This window comes from Rhynchophorus ferrugineus, unplaced genomic scaffold (assembly GCF_030347505.1).
Source record: "Rhynchophorus ferrugineus isolate W39M unplaced genomic scaffold, kcgeb_rfMv2 rfM1, whole genome shotgun sequence".
Lineage (NCBI taxonomy): Eukaryota > Metazoa > Arthropoda > Insecta > Coleoptera > Curculionidae > Rhynchophorus > Rhynchophorus ferrugineus.
Genome location: NW_027472580.1, coordinates 58,195,106 through 58,218,661, shown reverse-complemented (window position 1 = coordinate 58,218,661; position 23,556 = coordinate 58,195,106). Strand labels below are relative to the sequence as shown.

The following is a 23,556-nucleotide window of genomic DNA, read 5'->3' as shown; positions in this document are numbered from 1 at the left end:
AGCACCCTCTGATTACGACTCATTTAGAACGATACAGCAGGCTTGGCTGGCACACGTTTCCTAAATCCTGAAGAAGTGGAAAAATGATGTATACGAAAAAGTTGTAGAAGTGTTTCTCAATATATTCCTTCTTGAAGTGAAAACTTTCAGTTCCATTTTCACCAGTTTGTCCTTTCTTTACTTTTGATCATGTGTATGATATAATTCTGTTAGCACTAAAAATAAATTAAGCTAAAGAGCGATATTCATTTCTATAATTTAGTTTGCAGTTAAATATGTTTAAAATAAAAAATCATGATGTTATAAATAAGTCCAAGAATATTCCAGACGCCGGTTTAATTTTATGGCATTTTTTAAAAGTTGAAGCGCGATTTAATAATTGTAACGAATTCGTAACAATGTTTTCGGATGTCATCATAATCGAACTAGCGAAAATAAAAAGCGCTTTTTATGCAATGCTCGTAAGATAAATATTTTAGGCGCCAAACTAATTCGAGGTCGTCATTTGTCCTGCCAAAAGATCTGACCACGCCTCTACAGTAGTAATATTTAAAGTCGATGATTTCATTCACTCGATTGTAATAAATGCGTGAAAAGCCTGCGGCCGACTCGATTCCTGTTATCGGCTTAGAGCCATTTTCTATTTAACTGATTTATTTTATATATAGTTATAATTTTGGCAGGGTAAATATTTAAACATAATAACTTGCCCTGACTTTCTTGGTATATGACTTTCTGTTAAATTTCAAAGTGATAATATTATCCCTGGCCTGACATCAGACGCCACCTCTTACTTCTTGAAGGAGAAAAGGTGATATGCTGGCTTTAACGACTGCCACACATACACAAATGACGTTTCCACAAAATAAGTGTTGCACGTTCATTTAAACAGCGTTGCTCAATCAAAATGTTTTTGAAATAGGGAAAACCTTAATAGTAGTTTTTTGGTGAGTAGAGAAAGAAAAATTGACCTCAAATGCATAAAAATGTTGTTTCTCCAGGACAATATAGTGGGTCTCAAAACAATGGTCATATTTAACGAGTATCTTTGCCACCAATCCAGATCTGGTTCCCAGTGAGTATCGGATCTTTGCAATCCTCAAAAGAATGCTCGAAGAGAAGCGGTTTGATTCAATTAACGAGATGATTGTCAGACTTGGAACCTATTTTGACAATAAAAAGTAAGAAGTAAAAACGAAGTAGAGTTTCAAGTTGAACGAATTAAAAGTTGTTGTTTTATTAGCAAGTCCAAGTGACACGGTGTCCACCCCAACATCTGGTTTATCCATAATATCCATAAGCAATATTTTTCAGATCACTGGGATTAGTACCAGCAGCAATAAATACAAAACACATACTATTTTATTTCTATTAAAAGTGCTTTTAATAATAATTTCAATACGTGATGTAATAGTCTTGATGGTCATATTAGGCCTCCAAGTTGTTACACCTTAACATTAATATGTAAATCTTAACTCGTTTATAAATATGGTACACTACAATTTTCTATACTCTTGTTAAGTTAATTCTGATACTAAATCTTGTTTTTGTACTTTACATAAATAAAATATACGATGTGTTTTTTTGCATTACCCACGTTTCCTTGAAATGTTATACACCTGTGTATATTTCATTCAAGAAATATTATTTTTATTAACAATATACTTTCTTGTATTATACCGAAAAACTTATATATCAGTAATAGTAATCATCATGAATATTTTGATATTATTATATCCATAATCAGATATTACGAATCGAGTGGCGCAGGCTACTGCTGGGGTTTAAATAATATTGAATATTAATACATATTCTTGAAAATCTGAAATTATCACTCAATAAATCAACAACAAACGAAAGAAGAGAAACGACTAAACGCTGATAATATCTTACGACTTGCTGTCGCCATTTATTTTCATCCATTGGCCTGCGACACTATGTACCATTTTGTACTTCATATGTTGTATTCGTTAAAGGATCAATTCTCTAAAATATGTGTTGCCAACAGTGCACCATAATTTTCCATGGAGCAAATGTAGTGCAAAATATGCTTTCCATGTTATTTAATGTTAGTGAATAATAGTAAAGCAACTAATAACAGGTAAATTTATCAAGTTGTTTTCCTTTTGTGATTTATTTTATTAAAATTAATATAAAATATTAAGTGGTGCATAAATGACGAATCAAGCTACTTTTCAAGTAATCTTTTAACCGAGTATATGCACTGAAAATCCATGGAGGAAGATCTCAAATGCTTACCCTTAACTGCTATAATTTATCAAGATTGGATCCAATGTTTTACATGGGTCCCAAACCACAATCCTCGGCGTTAACCATATCAAGTACCTAGGGTTACGGGATCGTTGATAACTGCATTACGAAGCCTTAGAGTACCTGTTAATTTGAAAAGTAATTTGTTTAAAACTTAGGTTCTTTCGAAAATTGAAAAAAGACTCGAAATTTTAGCCGAGCAAGGAAAAGTATGTAAAAAACCACTTCGCATTTTTATAACGGCGTTACTACAGAGAGTCATTGAGTTTTATTAAGTTTACGTTATTCGCAGGAAAATGATCAGAACCAATTTTACTATTTTCTTTCATTGGTTTTTTCTTTCGCTATTAATTGATCCGTTAAAATTTGTTTTGCTTGAAGGAAAAAGTAATTTGGCTTTCTTTATGTTTTTTAAAGCGAATTTATTCATATAAATGTCCAATGCCTCTTTTGACGCTCCTTTTACACCATTAAGATTTTCAGACACCTGAGCAATTGCTCGGCAAGTTATGGACCATATGGTTGATACATCAAGAGTTGCCTTCCAATTTTTCTCAATATTTAGAGAGTTTTGATGTGTTTGGACTAGCGTTGTCGCAATGGATAACCACACCCTTTCTATTTTTTAAATATTATTATTGTTATATTACATTGTTACTAAGTGCCGACTGACCTACAATTTATCTTTACAATATCCCTATCTTAGTCTCAAATAATGTTTATGTATTAACGCTGATGTTTTAGTATTAAATGCATTTCACTAAATTAACACAAGTTCAAATAGTTTCATTCTTTTGAATCTGTATCATATTCTGGGGCTATCTAAGAGTTTCAACACTTCGATATTGACATGAGAATGGAGTCTCTCCTTATGTCTCCTTACTATTCTCTTAATTTCCTGAGTATCTGAGGGTCTCAGCGTAATCAGTCCTGTAGTATCTGAATGCACCTACAATTCTTCTCAGGACTTTGTTCTGAAGAACTTGTATTGTGATGTTACTTGTCCTGGAACATCCCCATAATAGAATTCCGCATGTCCATATATATTTCATTACTTGCTTATTTAATTGTAATTTATTATGTACTGATAATTACGAGTTTATTCCAATCAATCAATACATTTTCCTAAATTCCAGTTTTTTAAATGTTCCTTTGAGTAAAGTTTTACATCAGGATTCACTCCGAGATGTTTAGATTTGTTAGTATATGGAATAATAGTATGTGTAATAGGTGTGTATGCGGTCTGATAATACATGAACTGCACATGTACAGATTTACTTTTGGTAATGTTTATTTACATGGTACAGTTGTTTATGTTGCCACTTGTCTAATTTTCAAGTGACTTCGAAATTTTCTTATACAGCAAGAATCGCAGGATCATAAGCAAATGTAGCCATCGTGATATTTTCATTTGTGGTACATCACAGATGCAAAGTAGGTAATAAATAAAAAATATAATTAACTCCAATACACTTCCTTGTGATAAACCTGCTTTAGCTACTTTTATTATAGAGTAGGCCTCTGCTTGTTTGACTCTAACCATTCTGACTGTACTATACGATTTTAATAGTTCAGTGTGTTATTTCGGCAACATTTTCTGTAGCTTATGAATAAGGCCGCCAGGTCGAAGGCTTGTGCTACATCTAAGAATATAGCTGAACATATCTTTTTACCCTCATGAGCTTCTTAATTATATCTTTTTCTATGCACCTGGTCAATTGTTGCATGTTTGTTAATAAACCTAAACTAATGTGTAGGTATTAGTTTTTTTTTCTCTATAATCGGGCCTTCCTATTAATTAATTCTGATTGTTCTTCTAAATCGCTTGTTTCACTTACATAACGGGTCACTTGAAAAGTCCCTGGTGTGACACAGATGGTGCTACTAGAATTAAATCCGTATGTTTAGTTATCCCTAACCCTCAAAAGATACGTGTATAAATTTGACAGCTGTCGGATCATTAGTTTGTGAATTATAGCATTTTGAGTGAAGCAACTTTTGTTATTGTGAGAAAAATGGATAAAAAGGAATTTCGAGTTTTGATAATATATTGCTTTTTGAAGGGAAAAAATACAGTTGAAGCAAAAACTTGGCTTGATGTCGAGTTTTCGGACACTGCACCAGGAAACGCAGTTAAAAAATCCACAAAATGATTTTGAATGACCGTAAATTGACATTGAATGAAATAGCAGACACTCTAAAGATATAAACTGAACGTGTACATCATATCTTTCACGAATATTTGGGTATGAGAAAGCTATGCAAAGTGGGTACCGCGCGAGCTCACTTTTGACCAAAACAACGACAAATTGTTGATTCGGAGCAGTGTTTGAAGATGATCAAGCGTAATAAACCCGAGTTTTGCGTCGATATGTGACAAGGGATGAAACATGGCGCCATTATTTCACTCCGAAGTCCAATCGACAGTCATCCGAGTGGACTGCACACGATGAATCCGCTCCAAAGCGTGGGAAAACGCAACAGTCGGCTGTCAAGGAAGGTTATGGCGTCTGTATTTTGGGATGCACATGGAATAATTTTCATTGACTACCTTGAAAAAGGAAGGACCATCAACAGCGACAATTACATAGCGTTATTGGACCATTTGAAGGCCGAAATCGTCGAAAAAACGGCCGCATTTGAAGAAAAAGAAAGTGATGCTTCACCAACACAATGCGCCGTGTCACAAGCCAGTGAAAAGGATGGCAAAAGTCCATGAATTGTGCTTGGAATTGATTCCTCATCCACCGTATTCTCTAGATCTGACCTCCAGCGACTATTTCCTGCCCTCAGATCTCAAAAGAATGCTCGTTGGGAAGAAATTTTCGTCGAATGAAGAAGTGATCGCCGAAACTGAGGCCTATTTTGAAGCAATGGACAAATCGTACTACAAAAATGGTATGGAGAAGTTGGAGGATCGCTATAATCAGTGCATCACTCTTGAAGCCACCCACCCATAAAAAATGTAGTAAAACAGCAGTAAAAACGTAGACCGGAGACTTCAATTGACCTGTTAGTTAACCGAATTAATGCTTGGAGGAGCAGCTCATCATAGATAATTCCTTTCTAATCCCACCAAACAATTAGCATTGCCTTTTAATATTTAGCAACTTTTTATAGCCGGAAAAAGTCGAGAAAAAATAATTAAGAAAATTTACTTTTTCTCGACTTATATGTTCATGAAAAAGTTGGAGGTTCATTTTTTTGCCTATATATTTTTAAAACCGTCTATGAAAAAATAACATTTTACTTTGAATATTTTATTTTCTCCGCCGAACTTACATAAGACACTTCCAGGCCGATAACGAGCTATCTAATTATAAAACACGAAAAAGTATTCCATTCATTTGTGCAAAGGCCAATCAAAATATTGATATTCTCAATCCACCACCCATATTTTTCCATTCAGGATTGATAGCTGGCGAGTTATTTATATAAATACATTTCCGTTAAGGTAAGCGCAGTTAAAAATATCGACGGGGATAAAAGTTTTAAACCGGACGGTTTAACATTCGTTAACACAACGCCTTCTAAATTAAGATCCATTGAGAGTCGAGGAGAAAACGTGGTGGGTTACGACGTCGTAGGCGTACTGAAAAAAAATCAATTGCGATTAGTGTTATTTTTCTCGATGAATTGGCAGCCGATAATAAGCTTTTAATATTTTAATTAACTTCGGAACATTGAATCAGAGATTTAAATAGACGCTGTCTGTCGTTTGTTAAGCTATGCTGCTGCTTCATTGACGTTCGAATTTTAATAGTGTTGGTGTTAGCCCACATCATACTACCAGGTTGTTGTATTGAACGTTTTTATGTGATTATTAAAAAAAACTTGTTTAATAATAGTCGGGTTCTATTTTTGTTTTTTTTTCTTTATGTTAATTTATGGATATATGAAATCAGAATAAATCAAGTTTACGAATTGTATATTGTATGTCGCCTTTTATGGTTAATTTCTAAGATGTTATTGAATCAGTTCTAATTTCGCATATTTCTATTCGAGAGATTTATTCAATCAAGTGACTAACAGCAAAATACTGGTATCTAAAGTTAATATCTGGTATCTGTTTATTTTATTGAGATATGTAAACCGAGAACTATATTTCAGTACACCGCTATTATTATATTTTTAACGGAAAAAAATTAGATTATTTAAAGCTTTCAAAAAATTCTAATAAAAGGTGACTGCTAAATGTTGGGCAAAATTTTACATTATGTGTTACGTCGACACGGCAATACCGCCACTTACTAAAAGATACCTTGTCAACACGGTAAGAAATTCTTGAACGCCGTTCTAAATATTGAAAATATATTATTGATTAAGATCTCAATCTTTAACACTTCCATTTTTTTATCGGCCAGTATTCAGCTGAAAGTTGGGGGGATATATTAAACATCAATGTTACTCGAACCTTCTTCAGGCCTAAATTGGATAACATTGTTGCTATCAAGACAGCATTAGTAACTATACAATAAATATTAAAATATTTAGAGTGACAGTTTCCATAGAGTTATTAAAAAATAAACATATAACAGATTAATTGAAAAGTCCTCAGCCTACCATAGTCAAACCTTTTTTTGTAGCAAAATTAGTTTTTTTATTCAGCATAATTCCCTTCAAGGGTGATACACTGATTAAGACATAATATACACCAACTTTTCGATACCATTTTTGTAGTACGATTTTTCCTTTGCTTCAAAATAGGCCTCAGTTTCGTCGATCACCTCTTCATTCGACGAAAATTTCTTCCCAGCGACCATTCTTTTGAGATCTGAGAACAGCAAATAGTCACTGAAGGGCAGATCTGGAGAATACGGTGGATGAGGAAGCAATTCGAAGCCTAATTCATGGATTTTTGACATGGTCATGACATTGCCAGCCGACTGTTGCGTTTTCCCACGTTTTGGAGCGTGCAGTACTTGGATGACTATCGATTGGACTTCGTCGGTCAACTTCTTTTGGCCGTCCACTTCGTTCACCGTCTTCGGTGCCCCTTTCACCACGTCTAAACTTAGCATACCAATCCTTGATGGTTGATTTTCCTGGGGCAGTGTCCGGAAACTGGGCATCAACCCAAGTTTTTGCTTCAACTGTATTTTTTCCCTTCAAAAAGTAATATTTTATTAACACCAAAATCCTTTTTATTCATTTTTTTCGCAATAACAAAAGTTGCTTCAATCAAAATGCTATAATTCACAAACTAATGATCCGACAGCTGTCAAATTTATACACGCATCTTTTGACGGTTAGCGCTAACTAAAAAACATTGATTCACTTCTAATAGCAACATCTATGTGTTAGGCCGGGGACTTTTCAATTGACCTGTTATATATGTATATCCATCCTATACATTATTTAAACAAGAGTTTCTGTCCGTTAGGTAGTTTAGGTTTAAAGTAAAAGAAATTACATAAAATTTTCTGCACGTGTTGACTGGAGATAATGGATCAAGAATTGCAGTTTTGAGTCCATGTTCAACAATAAATCCAATCATCAAGAATCCATGGAAATATAATATCGTGTAGAAATATTTTATGATATTAGAATAATACATATTCCATTCATAATTTAATTTTTCTCGTTCTTGTAAGCTCAATACCCATAGTTAGAACCAGAAGAAAATATTCTAATTTTAAATATCCTGTTTTCAAGAATGCAAATAAAACATATATCGTTCTTTTAAGGTCAGTTCGTCGGTTTTTCTTGAATCAATCCACTGGCGATATTTGTTTATTACATATTTATCCAACAAATGACTAACGCAGAAAAAAAAGTTATTACATCAAATGTTTATATTATCGAGTTTGGTAAACGGAAAGCCATATTTTGTGTGCACGATTTTTATTTAACATCGAACAAAAAAAAAACGCTATCTGAAATTTACATAAGAGGAACCTTATAATTTATTTAACTTATTGTTTCCTGGGAATTAAAATTATTTTTAAAGCAGTCTGAAGTTGTACTGTTTAATTATATTCATGGGTCTGGATTTGATGTTTTTTTATTATCGATAGTTAAAAGAAAGCAGCAGAATCATATTATCTGTTACTATTTTTTTAAAATATATAAAGGAATCATATGTCATCTTGATCCTATTATCTATATAGAAATGAATTAGTTTTTGAAAATTTATTATATTATCATATACAAAACAAAGACATAATTTTTTTATTATTTACATTTTACATTAAATATGCTTAGTACAATATTAATTTACAAATTAATTTATTACTACTGTTCTGCTGTACTTGCGTTAATATACAAGCCAGGCGAGTACGGAATTAGTACATCAGTATGTATTTACCAAATTAAAATAAAACTAATCTACTTAAGCTAAAGTTAAGAATACACTTATACACTAAAGAAGTTCGTGTGGTTTGGTTCGCTTCAATCTTCTGATTGTGTTGTCCAGTAGATTTATTGATTCCACGTTGCTGTGATAGCAACCCTAATTCAATAAAGACAATGCGAAGAAGAAATGTTAGATTTTAGTAGTCGTAAAATAACATTGTGTATTTTAATAATTAAGCTATTAATAAGATTGTAATTAAAGTGATTTATAAAGGTAAATGATATAACTAATTATTTGGATAATAAGTGAAATTTCGAATTAATGAAACCAATTCATAAACTATAATATATACAAGCTCTATTGCCGCATAGTAAATACATCCTATCGTACTAGGTTTAAACAGATGACATTCTTTTTGATCTGTTTTTCTAATATCATTTTGTTATTAGAGAGTTGTAATTTACAGAGACTATGCAGTTTTATTAGCTTGTTGTGTTGTTCTTTTAAATTTAACGTTCAGAAGATATGGGCACTTCTATTAAATAATTATGTCACATTCTCATCAATTTGATTTAAAGATGCATTTGATCATACAAAACAATTTTATTGTTCTGATAGAATATGAATTACACCTCATACAGCAACAATAGTACATATGCATTTGTCTCGAAAAAGAAAACAATACTACCGATGAAAATAATAATAGTGTTTGAACAATACCCCTACATTTTTTCGTCAAGAAACACGTTAACAACCCATACATCACTATAAATCCTAACAAAGAGCGAACAAAGAACACAAAAAAGGCAAACAACAACGGTAATGTTCTTCGATTTCTCGGTTCGAACGGAATCAACGGACAAACCATTCGATAAAATCAAAACGATTTTTTATTGTCTTCGGGTTACACGGGGCCACACCAATTTAACAGTCGTTGAACTGAAAAGCCGTTTATTAATGTTCTCGGAGATGGGAATGATTTTTTTTTCTCGACCCCCTAAAAATGCCATCGGCTATCTTTTCGATTTCGTTTCGTTTTGTCCGTTTTCGGGACCCTTCTAATTAGATGGAATTTTCTTAATTGAGCGATTTTCGGACAGGGAATGCTTATACGTCTTCCGCTTTCGTCTTGTTTCGTTTACGCGGCTTCGTCTAATTAGAGGAAGACATCTCCTCTCCTACTTTGGAACTGTTCGTGACTCTTTCTGCGAATTCGATGTCGTTGTAACGGTTATAAGATGGCAATAGAAACGATTTGATGCTGTGATATCGATTTAACGACCTTTCAATTTAGTGGAAACAATAACATCAAAGTATTATCGAAAGATTGGGCAGAACCGTACCGTATTTTATTAAATTGTGCTACATATATATCTGAAGTGCACAATAATTTCTTTTTATTAAAATAGTATAGTGTATGGCTTATATTTTCATAGCTTTGAATTTTTTGTAGAGCTTTTTGTAGGTTTGGGGAACCGTAAGCAAGGTTTCAGAACTTTCATCAAAATTTACATGAATTAGGTAACCTGTCAGAATAGTATATTTCCGATGAGCAGCATATAGCCCTTCAGCAAACGGGCATTTTATTAATCATTTAAGCATTTGTACTATCCATGACTACTACTCAATTATATAAAAATAATTTGACAAAAAAGTTAAAATGCAAAGGCAAAACCTAAAATCTGCCTTATTTGGACTGGACATACCGCTCAACGTAGGCTTCGAACCAGGGCCCTCGGCCTACCTATCGACAGCCAGTGACCAACTTAGAGAAGTCTTGGCATGACTTGTGGTAGGGATGCAAAAAAATAATATAAAAATATTTTCTGGAAATAATATATCGATATTTTTTCAAAATAAATTAAATATAATTTTTAATAAACCTTTTAAATTGGTACTTAATTTAAAATATCCACTCATCCACTGTTTTTTAAAATATTTAGTAAAATAAAATTTTAGACTAATATTTGACAATTTTTTTTCCGGTGACCAACACCCCTAACTTGTGCGATTCAAACCATCAGCTATTAAGCCGGTTGTCGACTAATCCACAATTTGTCTTTAGAATAACTTCAATATAGGTATATATCTACATATCATCGACCCTATCTTAGTCTCTGCTGTAATAATATTTATGTATATGTGTCCTGTTGTAATGTTATGCAAGTGTTGTATTACTTCGATATTGACATAAGTCTGTCCTCATGCTTCCTTGAAATTATCTTGGTTTCCTGAGTTTTAAACGGCATCTTAAGGTTTGGGTGTAAGTAATCACTCCTGTAGTATCAGGATGTACCTACACTTGGTTCTGGAAAACCTAAAGTATTGTATTTATATTTTCGCGGAACATCTCCATAATTGAATTCTTATGTCCTTATAGGTTTCAGCACTTGCTTGTATAATGGCAATTTATTATGTACTGATAATTGTGATTTTCTTCCAATTAACTAATACATTTTCTCTATAGTTTAATTCTAGTTCTTTCCTTTTCTTTTTTACATGTTCCTTCCTGAGATATTTATCAGGATTCATTCCGAAATATTTAGTGTTGTTATGGTATTCGTGCTTGTGCGGTCTGTTAATACGTAAACTGCATCTGCACACATTGTCTTTCGTTAATTTTCATTATATGAAATAGCTTAGAGTAAACATGAATGAATACAAATGTGTATCAAACATTTGAACTATTTGGTCAGAAATTTTATGTAATCCAATCTCGATACTTTACAGTGCATTTAAGTTAATTCATTATTCTAGCCATAGCTCAGTTTCACCTGTACGGCTGTGTTTTTCAATATACAGGTAATATTTCTTTCAGTAACTTTCTTTAACCAATTTAATTTTTTACTAACCTTTTCAAGAATTTTACAGTGATACTATTTGCATTTTTGCACACTCGCTATATATTATGCATTACTTGAATATAGTACACGTTATATTTTTTGCCATATTGGTTATAGTAACAATCATAAAAATGTTATCTAACATTAAACACATTTTTAGCGTAGACATTGTCTTGTTCGTTTATTTATTTTGAGAGTTTCTACCGGTTATTGATCTTCATCGGTTAGATCATACAAAAAACATTTCCACACCATTCACGATCATAAATATTTACGCGAAATCGCATCAATAAAAACAACAACGGTAACATTTAATCTCTAATTAAATAGATACGTTATCGAGTTCTTCAAATCTTTGACGTTACAACTAAAAGAACAATGCCATTACTGACTCATAGGGTACTGTACCAATCGTTACAATGTGGCCCCTTGTATAACCTTTGAACACGTGTTCGAAAATCTGCGAAGGTTTTTTTTCTTTAGATTCACTCAGATAATTTCACCATTGTTTCGGTCTAGATCACGCTGTCTATCGTTTTTGACCCGAAGCAATCCAGTAGATCCACTACAAGAACGTGAATAGGTTAACAACAAAAGGAGCGTTAAAAAAATAAGTAATAAATCGCCGTGTGTAGGAAATATACGTTCATTTATTGTGATCATTAGACAAAAGCAAATGAACTACATCACAAAAAGTAACATGATTTCTTCTATTTATATTTGGTCTTGTCTTAAAATAAAAAGTTAAATATTCTATTGTCAATCTAGTCCTCTCCACTAGCCCTTATTTACCGCGGTCTTTGGTCATTGTTAATATTACTTTCTTTTACATTAATTTTCTTATAACATATTTATTAGATACACTTAGTACAATCTTAATTTACAATTAATTTATTACTACTTTTCCTATGTACTTGGATTAATTAACAAGCAAGACGAGTGCGAGAAAATACATCAGTATGTATTCCTCAATTATAAAATTATAATTATTTATTAATTATTAACTTATAGCTATAGTTTACACTAATAGTACACACTAAATGTTCACACAAGTTCGTATGGTTTTGTTCGTTTCAATCTCCTGACATCCTGCGCGCTGTCCAGCAGTTGTATTGCTTCCACGTTAGTATGATTTAGTAATCTTCTTTCGTGTTTCAAGACGAAATCCTGCACAACTTCGCAAATCCATTTGATTTCCAGGTCATCGTGCAGTTCTTCATTGGTTACATAGCGATAGGCATTGGTAATCAATCGAAGAACCTTGTTTTGACAGCGCTGTATGACTAACTGATTTGAATTTTTAGTGCAACCCCATATTTGCACCCCATAGGTCCAAATTGGCTTTATAATTGTATTATAGATCAACCTCTTTGATTTTAGATCAAGTTGAGAGTATCTTCCGACTAACCAGTATAGTTGTTTTATTTTGGTTCTAATGTGTTTTGCTTTTTGTCTAACGTGATGCTTCCAATTTAATCTACCGTCAAGATGGATTCCAAGGTATTTTGCACACATTAATGTAAATTACTTTTCTTGCTACCACTAGTGGAATCGATATATATAAACACATAGGCTGAAAAGTCACACGCTACATTTATTTTCAAAACAATGGATCAAAAACAATTTCGTGTTTTAATTTTACACTGCTTCTTGATGGGAGTGCAGTGGACGTCCAGATGAGTTGTTAAAACCACAAAATTTCAAAAAAATCCATAAAATCGTTTTGAATGATCGAAAAGTGAAGTTGTGTAAGTTAGCTAACGTCGTAAAGATACCAAAAAAAAATGTTGATTTTATATTGCATGAGCATTTGAATATGACAATGTTCTGTTTAAAGTAGTGCCACGTTTGCTCACTGTTGATCAAAAACAAGAACATATTAATGATTCTGAGTAGTGTTTGGCCATGTTTAAACTAACAAAACCGAAATTTTTGAATCAATATGTGACAACGGATCCATCACTTCACACCGGAATCAAAACAGTTGTCATCTGAGGGTGACAGTGTAACTGGTGACAGCCTATTTTGAGGCAAAAGATAAATAGTTCTACAAAAGTAGTATTGAAATGTTATAACGGCGCTCGAATTATTGTGTGGCTCTTGTTGGAGATTACGTTGATGAATATAGCCAATTTTGAACACAAAAAAACGCGTTTTCTTTGTTATGCCCAGGACTTTTCAGCCTCATAAATTATGTAATGTGAGAGGGAAATCATTAATATACTTTTAAAATTTAATTAAAATTAACTTATTTAACAGCGATATAAAACGACACTGAGGATTTAAATCTGTTCAAACATAATTAAACTGCCTTTGTCTAGACGTCACACTGATCACTATCATTCATTCCCAAAATAAGTACTTAAATACGCAGTGTAGCCGTAGCCAAAAGTCCTATGATGCAACATATATGTGGATTTTAGGCACAATCAACCACCGCACATTGGTATTTTGTTAGTAACTGGGCCTACGCTTAACCTAAACTCTGAATCATTGACCTCGATATTCAGCTTATTAACTGTTAAGTGACCAATTTGGAAACCGTCCGGTCTTACCCAGCTTAATTGCTGGCGTGACGTTTTTCCTGGTAAAATTTTACACTATTGCCCGGATGTCTGGACAATCTCAATCAATTTAGAAATAATTACAAACCTGCATTCCTTTTTAAGTGATAAGTGAAAAGTATATTTATGTTATATAAACATAAAGTTGCGTTTTGATTAAAATACGAGCAAATGACGAGCAAGAGTGTATGATTAGCACCCACTTGTACCCACTTATAAAAGGTTTTCTAGGTTCTTGTGAAAATATTTAATCTGTCCTATTCTTATTTTACTCCTTGATATGCTTTCTTATTCCTGTATCCAATAGACTTAACTTCATCCACGCCACATTTCTTGGTTTTTGCTCATTCCTATTTGCGACTGGCATCCACTCAATTATATTCACGTATTTTATATATAATGCTAATATGATTAATACATTTTAATATAAATTTTATATATTATATTTGCATTTTTTCTTTTGTAGTTTCTCATGTCACTTGTTCCAACTACTTTACTACATCTTGTATTGTTTTTCTTATTTATTTGTTTCTTTGCTTTTAATAGACAAAAGTATTCATTTATTTGTTCTTATACAGTATTGATTTTACTTTCTGTTTCTACGATTCTTAGTTTATTTTCATCTTATTTCGTCATTAATATTACTTCTGCAGCATACATCATTGTTTACACAGAAAACTGTTGTTTTATATCTATATAAGGTTCTTCTATCTGTTCAATTTAAAGATAACGTTGATCGAATAGACAATGTCATAACGCTGTATTTAATCCAATGGCTAGTATAGAGTAAAATCCAACTATACTCAATGATACCAGACTCGGCAATAATTAGATTGAGTAAAGGAGGTTGGTTTAAGGTCGAGGGCCGTGGTTCGAAGTCCACGTTAATCAGTAGATTCAGTCAAAATAAACCTTAATTGATAAAGATACTCCTAAATGTATAATGAATAAGATCTAATCGCCATCCAGTTTCCCAATTTATGCTAAAACCGCCGTACAATCACACGGCTAAAAATAAACTACTCACATATACAAACCAGCAGTCATTGAACTGCTTTACTATTTACTGAAACCCATTATCAGCAAAGTGTACTTAACGCGTTCGAAAACTTCATTAGATTGCCTCATTGTTTCTGTGAATCACGTCTGAATGCCTCTTCAGGACCGTATTATCAACTAACATTTATTCGATATTTTATTTTTAGAATGTTTTAAATTTCGGGTGTACCGATGAACTTGTTGCAAACGAAATTGCAAAATTCATTATCATTCATTTATTAACTGTAGAACATCTATCTTGTTGAATACAAATGTTCTAATGAGATTTAAAATCTATTTTTCGGGGATTTCGGAAATTTATTTCGTAGATCTTCCAAGAAAAAAACAATCGACCATGAATGTTTTGAACTGTGTCGTAATAACTAACCGATTTTTTTCGATTACATTATCTAAACTGATCAATAGTATTTAATGTGTCTGTAACAGTTAGGTCAGGCTTGCCTTGGTACACCCACATCCACAAAAGCTATATGCAATGTTGTCAGATTGGCTATTTCATTGACACGGATATATCAAATACATACTATAGATACAATGTTTTTCATATAATATAAATATTATTTTGTGTTGTTTTAAGATTGTATTTAATTTAAATTAAAATTAAATTGTAAATTTAAATTGTTGAATTATATATTAACGAATTTTTTTCTTTTGTAGTGAGAAGGTGTTACTGCGAAGGCCATTGTCCAAATAATGCACCCAATGGAACTTGTGAAGTTAAGTTGGGTGGTATGTGCTTCACCGACGTCAAGGCTGTTGTCAGCAACGACGGCGAAGAATATCCTCTCAGGAGATACGGATGTCTTCCAGGTGGTGAAGGAACCCTTATGCAGGTAACTGACTTATTTTTCGTTGGAAATTGAAAATCTAATTTTTATTTTATTCTAGTGCAAAGGTTACCTGGTTCCACACACCGTCAGTAAAACCATCGAATGTTGCGATGATGCCGACTTTTGTAACAAGAACTTGACTCCAATGTACACACCACGACCCACACCAGATGTACCTACTTTCGGAACGCACGAGAACTTGCCATATACAGTTTTATTGGTTTCCGCGACACTTTGTTCTATTTTATTTATCTTTTGTATTGCTATTTTTATTATAAAATATCGAAAAAAGGAAGTACAACATAAGTTCAATGGATATTCGAAAAATTATCCTGTACACAAGTACGCCAATATGGAGGTGCACGGTCCACTAACCAGCCTTATGGAACAGTCTAGTGGTTCTGGTTCTGGGTTGCCCATATTAGTACAAAGAACGATATCGAAACAAATTCAAATGGTGATGTCCGTAGGGAAAGGAAGATATGGCGAGGTTTGGTTAGGGAAATGGCGTGGTGAGAAAGTTGCTGTAAAAGTTTTCTTTACCACTGAAGAACAGAGCTGGTTTAGGGAGACTGAAATCTATCAGACGGTTTTAATGAGACACGAAAATATCCTTGGATTTATTGCGGCAGATATTAAAGGAACAGGAAGTTGGACGCAGATGCTTTTAATAACAGATTACCATGAGAACGGTTCGTTATATGATTTCCTGCAGAATCAGTGTCTTGATCCAACTTCTCTATTAGTAATGACAAAAAGTATAGCTAGCGGTCTTAGCCATCTTCATACTGAAATATTCAGCACTCGGGGTAAGCCAGCTATCGCCCACAGGGATATTAAAAGTAAAAATATTCTAGTGATGAGAAATGGCGAATGTTGTATCGCTGATTTCGGCCTTGCTGTTAAATATCTCAGTGATACACAAGAAATTGACGTTCCACCAAATGTACGGAGCGGTACACGTAGGTACATGGCTCCAGAACTACTGGACAAATCTATTAACATGCATGATTTTGAAGCCCATAAAAAAGCTGATATGTACGCCTTCAGCCTGGTGCTGTGGGAAATGATGCGAAGATGCACTACGGGCGATAAAATGAAAGTTATCGACGATTATGCAGTGCCATATTACGATTGTGTACCTAACGACCCTAGTTTTGATGACATGATGCAAGTCGTATGCTTAAAGAAGATACGGCCGCAGATATCGCCTAGATGGGAATCGGAAGAATTGCTTCAAACGATTACTAAAATAATGCAAGAGTGTTGGCATACTAATCCAGATGTTCGGTTAACGTCATTGCGAGTGAAAAAGACCTTATCAAAATTCGACCCAGATGTCAGTGTAAAAATTGTGTAGTGTTATATAAATATATTTTTTAAATTAGAATAGTGTACAAACTTTCTCCGTAATATTGCTATTATGTATATATAATTTTTAATTGCAAAGTATTTTTAAGTGATACATTTGTTGTCACGCCCAAATTATCTTCAAACTGTTAATTTTCTAACAGTATTTTGTACAAGTACTATTTTTCATTGAAAAAATGAACCTTACCCTTGCTATAAGTTTAAGTCAAATCAGCAAGATTACTGGAGATCCAACCAAATGTAAATATTACGAGGATAAGTTGTAAATATTATAAAATACCAGAGGTAGCTTTAAATGAATTAATGTACCTATAATAAAAGGAATAATACGTAAACTTCCTACGTTTAAATGATATTTAATTGTTAAAATGAACGGAATTTGATGTCTGTTATCAGGTTGGTTTACGTATATTTCCCAAAAATACTGAAACAATTTCGACAATATTCAAAATCTTGAGGCAGTAACCCGCGCAAATTATATCCTTACATTGCAGTACCAATTCCTTCTTGTAACGCCATTCAATGATCAAGGATTCCTAATACGGTGCCATCTTAAGTAAATATACATGGGTTATTGTATAGAAATATGTAATAAAATATGCAGTTAATTTACAGTATCGGTTATAAATTTTGTATTACATGGAGGTACCAACAACTAACTATAAAATGTGTATCAAACTTAAAATGTGTATTAAACAAAAATTATATTTGATATGGGATTTTAGACACATGTAATACAAAATAACGACACATTCTTGGTGCTGCCAGACAATCCACTTTTTATTCTGTAAAACAATGAAACTTGTAGAAATTCTGTAAAATTTTCACTTGTTAAAACTGCACTCAGAAATGAATCAAATTATCTACTATTAAAACCAGTTGCTCAAAAGAAATCTAAAATACTGTGCAATTATTTGTTTTTCTGTGTAACATTTTATTTTTTCTCTTATTTCTGATGCTTTAACACAAACAGTTTTTAATTTTGTTTTAATAGATAGGCCGAGTGACTGTTAGAATGTGCATTTACATTTGTAGATATTTAACGTTTACCTTTTTTTAGTTTTACCAATGTTGATTGAATGTGCAGTAATTTTTTATTGCAAGACTGATCTTTGGATGTTGTGTTATGTATAAAAATGTGTAAACAAATTGTAATAAATCTATAGAAATTATTTTTGTTTCTTTTTCTCCCATTCTGTTCCTACATTCCAAAATTATATTTGGTATCTTCATAGACATCATAAAGTCATAGTAAAGGTAAGAAAAAAATATCTTTAATAACCAAGGAAAGTCATCATGTTATTGATAATTATAACTGGTGCATAATAGCAGGCTTTTCGAAAGCTCACCTTAATTATGTTGTTCTGGGATAAAGGTAATATTTAAAAATGAAAACATCAGGAAGTTGAATAGAATAGAGATCTGTTCCTGCTCCTCGATGTAAGATAACTAGCAAAAAATTCTGGTTTGAGTTCAACATATTAAAATGGAATGTAATTGTTATCACTCTAGGGGGGTTCTCTTGTTTCCAGTAATCTCTGCTGATGGTATCAGAGTTAGAAGTTCCTAATATAAAAATTAGTATACTCAAGCCCAAGTATACCTATCCTCACTACACTATAACTAATTTTTTTCCTTACGTTACTGACCAGTATACCAGAATTACAATTTTCGTGGAAGAATTACTCTCGCCCCGTCCTGTTTTATATTAACAGTGCCTATTGGATTAATGGAGTAATTATGCTAATCCAACATTCTTAGATGACACTGTTCAAGAAATCCAATTAGAAAAGTTTGAGAATAGATATGATGTCCATATAAAAAGGAAAACATACATTATCTACTGAACCTAAGATTCAGAAAATTGTTTTATATACATAATTCTCAATATATAGCAATCGATTAAGTGAAAGACTCATAGAATATACAACTTCAAAATACATGCCGACAGCCAATATGAAATGAAGGCATTCTTAAAAGAAATTAAAACTAAACATGTGAACTTCCTGAGAATATTAAGTGAAAGAAAAATTTATGTAAATGCATTTTAGTTCCTAAACTTACTTCACGAACGACTTACTCGTCTGTCAGAACTGGTAATTAAATTAAAGAATGCAAACATAATACACCAAACCTTAAAAAACCACTGCTAGAAACTTTTAGTTGGTTAACCATGTCAAGCTAGGAAAAAAGGAGTTAAAAACTTGTGTATTTTAAAATAACACTTTATTATTTAAGATTCAATAACAACCTCAAGTGAAACAATGGGCTATCTGCTGACTATCAAGCTTTTCTATATCTAATTGATCCCAATAGATCATAATAAATTATGGAATAGAGGAAATTTTAATGGTCAGCAAATAGAAAGTTAATATTGGTGATGTCATGTTTTTATTGTTCCATTTGTATACAAATAATGAAATAATTTTCAACTAGTAAATAGTCACGGAAAAAAAAACAGCAACGTATGAGATAAAACACGAAACACTTGAAATAAAGTCCTATATTACCACAAAATCACAATAATAAAAAAGAAACTTGGTCACTTAATTAAAAAATACCTTTATCAGTTTAAAGGTAATATACAAACGGGTATTTCCCGACAATTTGCAAATTGCAAAATATAGATCTAAAATTACTTAATTCGACTTTCGATAGTCTTTAAGTTGCTGATAAAAAATCCGATGGGTTTATGCACATTATATTAGTATGGGGCATATCTTCTTGAAGGCGAAGGACCTCTCATTGTTGGCCTAAAAAACCACATGTTACAGTAATGTAAGGATAAAATAACTACAAACGTACCGCCTTTCGTCAAACGAATCTCTACTGAAATCTTCATACATTCGACTCATCCTAGTCCCTGATATTGTACTTGTTGGAGGAGGTGATCGTCTACTGAACATTCCATAATCGCTAGATCCTCTGGGGAAGCTTGGATCACTCATCCGACTGCTAATGCTACTAGATGATGGTCCCCTAAGGCCAATTGTTGGCATTGGCGGAAGCGGCTCTCTTCGTGGAGGCAACGGTGGAAGAAAATCTCGACTACCGCGGATACCCATATCGCTTCGTGGCGGCATACCGGAATATCGCCGTTCATATAAATCCCGTGAATCTTCTGGATACCTCCTATCATAGTAGTCAAATGAATCCTACATATACAAAAAGTACATATTACTCCCAGTGTACTAGAACATTTACTATTGTAAGTTAACATAAACGCTTTTAAATCATATTAAAAATATACTGTAACATATATTTGTTAAAAATATGAAATGAGTTATGTACTTTGAAATGAAATTAAATAATTGAAATTAGTGGAAACATAATTAATTTTACTGGAGAAAAGATCTTTGAATTGGAATTAATAAAGATCTTTCTTCGCGGGTGTACTGCATCAAATAACTAGAAATATGATATCTTACATGTTACAGTTACATTAGCCATCAAAAAATTTCTCAGTATTGTTTAATCATAACAAATACTATAAAATAATATTCTACTTAATGCATTCAATTTGTTTACTAAAATATGAAATGAAAAATTCCTCAATGGTTTCAAATTTAGAATATATACTGTTAAGCAGTTACGACATAGTAGATTCCAAAAACGCTTCAACTTCAAGTACAAGACCATCCATTTCAGCGCCTTCTAAGGAAACTATGCAAACAATATTAAAATTTGGTAATATGCAAACGCTTGAAATTAAAAATAAAGAGTAAGAAGTCGCGTATTACCCCAAAGCGTCCCATCATCCGCTCGCGAAGGAACGGTGGCGGCGGCGGTGGGGGGTAGGGATCGCGTCCGAACATGCGTTCACGAAATCTGTCTGGTCCCATAATCTTGGGACACTCCTTCGACCAGTGTCCACCACGTCCGCATCGATAGCATTGTTCCGGATCGCCCATTCCGGGTCGTTGACGAACACGACTCGTTGAAAGCTGCACTTTCATTGGTTGCCCATCTACTATAGTGCCATTGAGTTCTTTAATAGATTCGTTCACGTCCCCCGACGATTCGAGATGAACGAATCCATAATTGCGAACAATATCACACTCGACAACCGTGCCGAATTTTTTAAACATCTCACGGATTTGAGGGGCCTTCGTGTTATCCGTTAGATTACCTACAAATATCTTCGTGGTTGGCGTTTGAGGTGCCTTACGACTTTTCGCCGCCTCGCATTTCATCGATTGCCCGTTGACCATGGTTCCGTTTAATTGTTGGATAGCTTCGCGGCCTTCAGATTCATTTTCCATATGGACGAACCCGTAATTCTTCACGACGTCGCATTCCACTACTTTGCCGAATTTCTCAAATAAGGGTCGTAGATCCGACACGCTGGTTTTCTCGGCGAGGTTCCCGATAAATATTTTGAACGTGCCCGCGCTGCTAAAACCCGGCATCTTGTCCGGCCTGAAAGTCGAAACACGTGAAAATTGGGAAAGGATAAGCGTGCGGCCGCCAAACGCGTACAGCAACGCTGATTATACAATTCAAATCATCCATTTTACGTTCGGAAAACATTCTACAGGTATAGTACCGTTACCTCGAACAAATTGTTATATATAAGTGTTACAATACACCACAGTACATCAATAAAATATTACAAGGTATTTAATAAATGTTATATATTTTTGTAATTAAATACCACTGATTTCAAATTTTGGGAGATAAATAGTATTACTTAAATTAAATAAGAAAAGGCCAGAAATTAATATATTAATTAACAGGCAGCCACTTCTCATACAACCCCTACGACTATCAAAGACACAGGGACAATTTTATCACTGTTGAATGGTATAGAAACTGAAAGTGCGAGCATTCAAACCAATTGGAAATATACGGCTTGAATCACCCACCTTAGTTAATGATTTGTTTAACATGTAAATGAAGGTATCTCAAATTGGCCGATAACTTTAAATTTAAAAGATTTTCTTTGCATTATTCGTTCGTGCAACTACAATGAAGCCGTAGACAAATTCGTCAGAAATCTAAGAAGTTTTAAATTTAATCTATAAAGAAGCCTATAAAGTTTAAAAACAATACATCTTATTAAAAAATGACAGCATTCTATGAAAATCTTCCGAACTAAAATGGCCGACATGAGAAAATCGATTAACTGAAAGGAGTCATAAACTTCATTATAAAAATATCGACAAGATATACATATATAAAAAATAAACGAATAAGCGAAATAATTTGTTAAGATAGTTGAATGGGTGTATTAATTAAAGGTATCAAGTATGATTGACCATTCTGTGTTGAGACGCCATAAAAACTTACTCTTAATTAATATTAAATCCGGTAAAAAATAGGAATATTCTTACCTGTCTGATGAGTTTGCAATGGTTACGAAATTAAGTTAACTAATATCTGGAAACACAAGACAGGCAAAAACCTGTACAAAATTAAGAACACCTTAGGACCGAACCGACGCCAACAAAAACTTCAATGACAATTAAGAGGAAGCTTAGACTGACAGTTTTGTAATTTCCTTCCAGTGTTGCCAACATGTATTGTATAAATAACTCTAGGAAAATTAAATGTTTGTATTAACAAAATACTAAATTACTATTAGTATATATTAAATTACTATTATTATTTAATTATTATAATGAAATAACACTTTAAAAATATTAAAAAAGGAAAATAAGAAAATTCAGTACCATCTAACGCAATATACTAGAACTTAAGAAAGTGTCAATAAAAATTATTCATTATTGTGTTTTAGAAATCCAGTAGATGGCGCAACATGTAAAATTTATTAGGATATTCAATAATTATAAAATATCTTTTAATTTATTTATTAGATGTAATGGAAAATTGCATTTTACATAATTTTTTCAAAGAGAAATTATAATAAACTACTAAATACTACTTTAAAACAAATCAATTCCTAATAATTAATTCTTTATTAATATTCTTTAATCTAATATAATTTAATATTTTAAGTATAACCACTATATATTATAATACAATTATACATTACTGTAGAGTTATTATTATATTTGATGAAATATATATCTTAACCAATTTTACCCATTTCTTTAAAGAAAATACCATGAAATATATTTTTTAATTGTTTAATAATAGGATAATTGGATTGATCATAAAACTAACATTTGCAAAAGATATCTTTTACAATTCAACTTTAGTACAATAGAATTTCCTTAGAAAATAAAACAATATTTAACTTTAAATTAAATTTATATGGGTCTTGAAAGGCAAATAAATAAAATAAAATAATAAACCGCATGTGGTCTGATCAATTCTCGTGTTGCCTCACCTCGAACAGCCGTCGCAAAACGGAAGTGGAG

At 32.8% G+C, this 23,556-nt stretch overlaps 2 protein-coding genes across 9 annotated transcripts in view; one reads left to right on the top strand and one right to left on the bottom strand.

The window, feature by feature from the left end:
- Positions 1-18,405, top strand: part of tkv (serine/threonine receptor kinase thickveins) — a 305,330-nt gene extending 286,925 nt beyond the window's left edge. For all 8 annotated transcript variants that reach the window (XM_076408459.1, XM_076408430.1, XM_076408422.1 and 5 more), the window contains 2 exons: positions 15,690-15,865; positions 15,921-18,405. In XM_076408459.1, the coding sequence (XP_076264574.1) occupies positions 15,690-15,865; positions 15,921-17,222 (1,478 nt within the window). In that variant the 3' untranslated portion in view covers positions 17,223-18,405. The remainder of the gene's footprint in view (positions 1-15,689; positions 15,866-15,920) is intronic.
- Positions 18,406-19,437: 1,032 nt separating this feature from the next.
- lark (RNA-binding protein lark) lies at positions 19,438-22,703 on the bottom strand. The gene is made up of 4 exons (XM_076408474.1): positions 22,567-22,703; positions 20,974-21,652; positions 20,039-20,388; positions 19,438-19,986 (listed from the first exon to the last, which is right to left on the bottom strand). Exons 2-4 carry the CDS (start codon positions 21,640-21,642, stop codon positions 19,938-19,940), a joined length of 1,068 nt encoding a protein of 355 aa, XP_076264589.1. The 5' UTR covers positions 21,643-21,652; positions 22,567-22,703; the 3' UTR covers positions 19,438-19,937.
- Between the last annotated feature and the right edge of the window lie 853 nt (positions 22,704-23,556).

Bases quoted from the DNA above. Each gene is read 5' to 3' on its own strand.
- lark (XM_076408474.1), bottom strand. From the start codon at position 21,642: ATGCCGGGTTTTAGCAGCGCGGGCACGTTCAAAATATTTATCGGGAAC. The intron at 20,389-20,973 runs GTAATACGCGAC...TTGTATATGTAG, and splicing joins GGATGATGGGACGCTTTGGG to GATTCATTTGACTACTATGA. The intron at 19,987-20,038 runs GTACGTTTGTAG...GTGGTTTTTTAG, and splicing joins GATTCGTTTGACGAAAGGCG to GCCAACAATGAGAGGTCCTT.